Genomic DNA, 7,105 nt, shown 5'->3' with positions numbered 1-7,105 from the left:
CTCTGTTGTTTATTTCTTTGGAATTTGAGATCATGTGTGAAAATAGTTAAAGATGATTTTAGAAATAAATTAAAAAATGCTTTTTTTGATTAAAAAGAAAAAGACTTCTTGACGGTGATCATCAAAATAGCTTACTCACAAAAGGGACTTTGGTTTTATTTATATATATATATTTTTTTTATTCTACAGCCAGAGCAACAAGTTTGCTGCATTCACAAACAATAGATACTGATAACGATGCTTCTAAAGTGTATATGAGATTATTTTTTTAATTTCAAAGCAACAATGCATGAACCCCATAAAGAAGCGGAGTCATAATGTCGTCCAGTTGATCTGTGGGAGAAAATAAAAGAATTGCTTTTAAATGCGTAACTTTAGATGTGATGGACCAGGATTTAGAAAAGAAGCTTTATTAACAACTAAAACTTTATATGGTCAAACATAAAAGCAATTACAAAGCCATCGGTGCACGTTTCTTTAAGAACCATATAGATTTTGTCTGGATACCTAGCAAGACTATCTTTTAACACAAACTCAGAATTATCCATGTTATTTTCATTCAACAAATGTATGAAAATAAATGATACAAGCATCTCTTGAAACATATTCAAGCAGTTTAAAATGAGTGTCGGTTAAAAAAAGATTGAATCTGTTTAGAAATTATCCATATCCATCTTTCAGGCGTCAGCAAAGCCTGAAAAATCTTTAATGATCATCAAACTGTTCCTATAATTCTTGCAAAAAAAAAAAATAGAACAAAAATCATATGATTAATAAAAAGAACCAAATAAGATGAACACCTTCCAATAATAAAAAATGTAGTATATGTAAAGCATTAGGGCCATTTAGCTAAGGAGTGAGGGAAACAACACAACCTCTTTGTATCATAATTTCAGAGAACGCAGCTGTGACTAAATGTTGAATCCTGACAGAAGCCTAAGCAACATTCAGCATAAAAGCTTTATGTCATTTAATACTCAAAGAAACAAAAACATAAATACAATCAGTGATTGAAACTCTTATTAGCGTCCATTATATTAGCTTTTGGAGCTTTACAACTTTGGATTAAGCTGGCAAAAAGACAGTGGGAAGACGTTTCATGCTGCTTTAAGAGAGAGAGAGTGTGTGTACATTCAGTCAAGCTTTGTCTAGAGAATGTAGTCAATTTCTGAGTACAGAGAGTCTGTCAGGTCCTCTTCGCTCGAGTCCTCTGCTTTCAGGCACATGGATCCACGCCTGTCAAACAGTAAGGAAGGAGAAACTCGGAATGAATATCGGTGTAATTACGTGTACCATCACAGAAAAAAAGGCGCTGCACTCACCCGAGGTGCTGGCACTGAAGCTCTCCCGCACACGGACAGTGTTTCCTGGGTTTGTTATCCTGCATGTCCCAGGACAGCAGCTCCATCAGGTTGTTGGAGATATCAAAACAGCGTTCACGTTCAATCGGTTTGACCGAACAAACGGGGAAAAGCAAGGCTGCAAAACAGGAAATGTTTTTTTGGTTTTTTTTGTCAACTGAGATCATGCACAGTAACTTATTTTGCACGATGTGTTGTACCTTTATGAATTGCACAGCAGAGATCTGGCTGACAATCGTTCTGGACTTGACAAGTGCTGCCAGCTTCTCCTTTGGTAGCATTTTTGCTGCACTGACCCCACACGCACATCTGGTCGCCGCAGCACTCGTCATCTTTAGTGCAAGACTGAGAGAGAGAACATTTGCTTTTCTTGAGATTTTTGACGCATATATTAAAGATTAAATGATAAATAATGAACTCCGCTGTCCTAAAATAGTCACAGAAAAGCGATACAAGGACATGTGCATAAAGTTTTACCAGAGCTGAACCCTCACGGCAGCATTATTTTCAATGACTCTTGAACCGTGACGACTGCTGGCTTTGTTTAATTAATAATGAATGAAATCTGCAGTACAGTTTGAAAGTGAAGGGAGATTTTTAGTCCCACGGCTCATATAGAACAGGCTCATCAATATCCTGGTTATAGCTACACGAAGCTGCACAGTGCAGCAACCTGAAGAGGATACAGATCATGTCCCCCGTGCGTTTATTCTCCTTTCACGCTGCACCTGTGGTTGGCCAACTGCCAGCCTGCTTTCTTCCCATTTGCCTTTTATTCTGCTGCACCTAAAATGACGAGACCAGATCTCCAAGTTGGGACCAAAATGCTCAGATGAAAGTAATTGAAACGTTTCTGCCAAGCAGATAAAAGTGATGAGCTCTTGTTCAACCTTGACTCGGCCTGTCCTTTCATGTGAAGCTAACAAGACAGACTGCTCACAAAACGACACACTCCAACTACACTTGTGGCCTTAACCTGCATTGCAGTGTGTGAGAAACTCCCAGCATCCTGAAAGATTGTGATGAAAACGATAACCCCACTGAGTTAGAATTAGATCATTACTAAATATTTCCAGTCTTAATATGACAAGGGCAAGATGAAGGATGATGGCAAAAAATGTTATAGAAGTCGGACCAAAAACAAAGGCAAGATTCTAGCACTTACCACATCAGTGTCTTTACATGGCTTACACTTGGACCTATGAGTGTCAGAGAGGCAATACTTTCCTTTTCCACAATCGTCGTTAGTCACACATCCCTGCAGAGAAAAAATGAACAAGAGATGAATGTTTGACCTTTTGCAGCTCCAGGATATTTGTCATTGTATTCAAGAGGCTGAAGATTTGAGATGTTAATCTGCAAACCTTACTCTAGCACTGATTACGTTTTCCAAACCATGACTCAGCTCCAAGAAAAAAAATAAAAAATAAAAAAAGCAAAAATATTCTTGCAAGCATGTCCACACCTCATAAAATGTATTGGCCAAGTTTGAGTATAAAATCTGAATATAAAATTTACGTGTTTTATTCTGCTGGGAAGTTGATCAAATTAGTTCAGAATCACAACAAAACTTTCAGATCACAGCAGGATTTTTCCCCCCCTCACTATAACAATGACTCCATAAAACAGTTCATGTTTTAATCCAAAGAACTGACATGCTTGTATGGCTAAAAAATAAACAAATAAAGAAGAAATGTTTTGTACTCAATTGGTTTATGGCACTGCAGACAAAAATGATGAGTCAGAGTGTGCCAAACGTCATGCAACATTTATACTGCTGGGAAATCCAACAACAGCTTTTGAATCTGCAGAATGAATGAGAAAAGGCTCACATGGTCGATACTGTTGTCCAGGTCACTGACTGGGAAAGCTGTGGCAGGGATGTTGTTTGTCCCCTGGGCAAAGTTGACAAGTTTTATTTAGAAGGTAAACAGTGTCTGAGTTTTGTTTACCGTTTCGAAGCTGATCTGCCTGTTCTGCTGAGGAGTGCACAGATTCCTCCTTACCCACCTTATCAGTCTCATTGGGATGACTCTGAGGAAGGTCACTGTGATGAGGGCTGACACTGCTGTTTGTCTAGATGGAGAAAGATACAGAAAGTCTTTTGAAAAAAACAAAACAAAACGTTATAACAATTTCACAAGCTAAAGATGAGTCAAGTTTCTTTTCTTATTCTTATATTTTCATTTCCAACCGTTTTACCAACTAAGTGACAGCACATTTAAAGCAGCACAAAAAATAAGGCCGTGTCATGCAGACAGTAAGATGCTGACTGAGAGATGCAACCAGCTACCTACCTGGGGAAACGCATCCTCAGGCTTTTGCAGCGGATCCTCCTGCACAAGTATGCGGTCCAGCTCCGACGGACCCTCCACGATGTGATTGATTCCTGACTCTACAATCTCAGGCAGGATGCCATTGCAGACTGCTGGCAGCGCCAAAAGAGTAAGGATGTATCGCATCATGCTTCCTCTGGTCCTCCTCCTCCTGCTGCTGCTGCTGCTGCTGCACACCGAGGAAAAAGAGGAGGAGGAAGAGGAGGAGGAGGGTGTGGCTGGTGCTCCGAGACACAAACAGCCTCGTCACAGCTGTTTTCCTTCAGAGCAGAGAAATCGCATCACAAGTAAAAAGCCATTATTATTACAGTTTGTGTCTTGAAGTAGCTCATTAAAGCCAGGATCTCACCACTACACACCCAGTAGCATACACTGTATAGAACAGTAGAACACTTGCGTTATATATATGTATATATATATATATAGAGAGAGAGAGAGAGAGAGACATTTGCTAAATGAATATATGTTTAGGGAGCCTGTCTTTGTCTTTCTGATTAGTGTTTTGTAATCTGCAGAAATTTTGTCTATTATAATTCAGTTATTATAATTCTGCCTATAGGCTTAAATTTGCATATTAGCCTATAGGCTTATATACAAATTTAAGTATTTTTAAGGCCAAAGAAATCACTGACCATAATAGCAGATCTCAAACTCAGTCAATAATGTAATATTTATTTATTAAAAAAATAAATAAATAAATCACTTTTCTTTTTGTTTCTGTACTACCACATGGAAATTTCCTGCTTTTAGAAACAGGGGGCAAAAAAGAAATAAAAAAACAACAACACACATCTTCACATTTACTAATAAACTGGAAGTGATTGGCTTCAGTGACAGTCAGTGTTTTTGAAAACATGTCAGACACCCGCACATTACCGGTATTGTCTGAGTTTTTTATTTGTATTTTTTTTATATTGAGAGAAGCGCTCCTCCTAAAACCTCGTGAATATTAAAATAAATAAATAAAAAAGTTTCCATTTGCGGAAAAAAAATATTCTTGTGCTGAATTATTGTGCTTCTGGCTCTGCTTCTGGGTCAAAGATGTAAGGTTGTACCACTGTTCATCTGCTTTTAGCCATTTTCACGTGTCTGAGGTACTAATGTAGTTAGAAAGGCTCGGCCAGTTCATTTGCATAATGGTGACGTAGCCCTAAAACACTGCATCCCTTAATGAGCTCAATACTAATCGGGTGTAATCTGAATATCTGAGAATGATTTTGTGCATTAAATGTAAATAACATATTTTCTGTAGCCTTCTGACCTTTCCTATAGCTTGTTCAAGGAAGCATATAGTGGACCTTAAATGTATATTGAAGGACCAACATTTGTAAAAAAATAAAAATAGTGAAATAAAATTGCCACAAGATGGCAGTACATTTACTCTCACCGTGGATATGTCCGGGCTAAGGATTTCACGCTTCTTTACAGAGTTTATTCAGGGGGGTTTTTGTCAATGTGCAGCCAGATTACAGTTTGTGCTGACACACGGTGAAACGTGGGCCGCAGTGTTTTTGTCAGGACGGGGTCAGGGACGTGTGGCGCCTGGCAGTCTCAGGGGGAAAGAATAAACTTTGCAATAGAGTGAAGTTCTGTCTTACGGTTTTGTTTGGTAGTCTAAAGATGTAATTTTACACGCGTACAGACCATCCCATCAAAATGACTAAAAGATCGTTTTGAGTAGATAGTAAAAAGCACCCCAAAAAAAAGAGGGGGGGGGGGAGGAGGAGGTTTAGCCCCAGTCTCCTCAGCAGCTTTAGTAGCTACAGTAGCAGTTCTGGGATGTGTCCCAGTTCTGAGCGCCGCCCCCAGACAGCTCAGAGAATCTGTCAGACGGACTGAGAAAGTCGCTTTTCTCACAGCTCCTAATTTCAGCGACGATCCTGGAAGGCGGGAGAGTTCAGGTTTAGATATGAGGTAAGCTTTTTCTGATTTTCACACTTTGCTGTTTGCTGTGTTTGTCTGTCCTGCTCACAGTGGCCGATGGGACCTCTGAGGCACCTGACTGGGTTCTTCACCGGTTTCTGAAAGCATGTGTTTCAGGCTGCCTGTTTGACACGATTAGACTGGACTGTAATGCAACTCATGATCCTGTGACTGAAACAAAATGCTCTAATTAAGCAGCTCACATTAAAGTCAGTCTAAATCTGGCCTTGGAGATTATTGCAGAAGTTTGGAGGTTGACAGAATATGATGATTTGATCATCTCACAGTGATATCTTTAAAGTTTAATTCCTTTCTGGAGATTTCCCTTAAGCAGTCAGGATTCAGCTATTATAAAGTCCAGATTAAACTCTTCTTTTTGAGAGGAGTCAGGCAGCTGGTCCCGTCTCCACTTTCTGATAACACAAAGGTTATCTCCTCTTGCACAATTTCCCCCCTTTTTTTTTTGTTATTGCCATGCTCATGGTTTGTGTCATAAATCAGTTGCAAGCACATGTGTAGTTGCTTGTTATATCTCAAATCGGCTCCAATCTCAACTGGAATGGCAGCTTTCTCAACACGCGAGTTCAAAGACAGACAAAGGAGGGTATAAACGGGTATAGTTGTCTGTTGTCTATTTTTATTTAAGTTTTTTCTTCTGCCTTTTCCACTGGCTCAGCAGTTTCCAAAATGGACTTTTGGGTTAAAAAGTGACATCAGCTGAATAATAAAGAGAAGGTGTGGTGTGCAGAGTCAGAGATCCCTGAGCCACAGGAACCTTCTGTTAATGTTTCCCAGTGACGAAGGTTAACACACACATATGTTGATCAAATACACACAGCTGGCTCTTAAATGAACAGCAGCCTCCTGATCAAGCTCCCGATCAAAGAAGAACAGAAACAGGGAGGACAAAAACCTGCTTTTAGAACAGCTCTGTTTTTTTTTCTGTACTCTGTGTTTCAACATACTTCATGCAACACACAGTCAGGCTGTGACTCAGAACATTACAAAATGATGCATGATCCCACAGCACATTTTTTCTGGTATGGGTCTGAAAAGTCACCCAAACACCAGTTGCTTTCCTTCCTCATGTTCTATGAGCAATAATTTCCTGTGGTGAAGATAAAGTTTCCCCCCCATCCCACTCCGCCATCAGACTGCAGGAATTAGCCTTTGTGACTGTCCTAATCTAAGCAGCGTTTATTTACAGTCCACTGCGGTCCAGACGCCAATGAGCTTTGTCCTGTCTTCACACGTCGACCTTCAGCCGCATTACTTCCTTCCTACTGGAAAAATATCCCATCTGTGTCCACACCTTTAAACTAATACTTTATAGCACCTTTAATCACATTTTATCGCACGGGTTGGTCTTATTGGTGTCAGACAGCGAGGCTAACTTGCTAATAAATCTATCGTCCACACCCTCACAGAGTTTCAGAATTCAGCATTTTTAATTTTCTTCTGACGAATACGTCGTTACTTTTGGGT

At 39.7% G+C, this 7,105-nt stretch overlaps 2 protein-coding genes across 11 annotated transcripts in view; one reads left to right on the top strand and one right to left on the bottom strand.

Annotated features, from left to right (window-relative positions):
- Nucleotides 1–373: 373 nt before the first annotated feature.
- Nucleotides 374–4,031, bottom strand: dkk3a (dickkopf WNT signaling pathway inhibitor 3a). Of its 2 annotated transcripts, none has more exons than XM_007554127.2 (7): nucleotides 3,659–4,031; nucleotides 3,372–3,437; nucleotides 3,194–3,256; nucleotides 2,527–2,619; nucleotides 1,562–1,706; nucleotides 1,323–1,479; nucleotides 374–1,236 (listed from the first exon to the last, which is right to left on the bottom strand). In XM_007554127.2, exons 1-7 carry the CDS (start codon nucleotides 3,824–3,826, stop codon nucleotides 1,149–1,151), a joined length of 780 nt encoding a protein of 259 aa, XP_007554189.1. In that variant the 5' UTR covers nucleotides 3,827–4,031; the 3' UTR covers nucleotides 374–1,148. The 2 variants fall into 2 exon arrangements, with proteins under 2 accessions (XP_007554189.1, XP_007554188.1); XM_007554126.2 differs by having other exon boundaries at nucleotides 3,333–3,437; nucleotides 3,659–4,029.
- A 1,418-nt stretch (nucleotides 4,032–5,449) lies between these two features.
- The window catches only part of mical2a (microtubule associated monooxygenase, calponin and LIM domain containing 2a), a 36,590-nt gene continuing 34,934 nt past the window's right edge, over nucleotides 5,450–7,105 (top strand). For 5 of the 9 annotated variants that reach the window (XR_001662368.1, XM_016672456.1, XM_007554124.2 and 2 more), the window contains exon 1: nucleotides 5,454–5,611. The gene's annotated coding sequence lies outside the window, so the exon portion shown is untranslated. Of the gene's footprint in view, nucleotides 5,612–7,105 lie in introns of all 9 variants that reach the window. The other 4 variants (XM_007554125.2, XM_007554123.2, XM_016672457.1 and 1 more) reach the window with 3 other exon arrangements.

Source organism: Poecilia formosa, unplaced genomic scaffold (genome assembly GCF_000485575.1).
Source record: "Poecilia formosa unplaced genomic scaffold, Poecilia_formosa-5.1.2 Scaffold61, whole genome shotgun sequence".
Classification (NCBI taxonomy): Eukaryota; Metazoa; Chordata; class Actinopteri; order Cyprinodontiformes; family Poeciliidae; genus Poecilia; species Poecilia formosa.
Note: the sequence above shows the minus strand (reverse complement) of the source record. Positions and strands in the feature narration are given on the sequence as shown.

What these genes read in the sequence shown, in the direction of transcription:
- dkk3a (XM_007554126.2), bottom strand. Translation starts at nt 3,826, where the DNA reads ATGATGCGATACATCCTTACTCTTTTGGCGCTGCCAGCAGTCTGCAAT. An exon ending in TGGACAACAGTATCGACCAT is followed by an intron (nt 2,620 to 3,193) that starts GTGAGCCTTTTC and finishes TTTTCTCTGCAG; the next exon opens with GGATGTGTGACTAACGACGA. An exon ending in CTGCTGTGCAATTCATAAAG is followed by an intron (nt 1,480 to 1,561) that starts GTACAACACATC and finishes CCTGTTTTGCAG; the next exon opens with CCTTGCTTTTCCCCGTTTGT.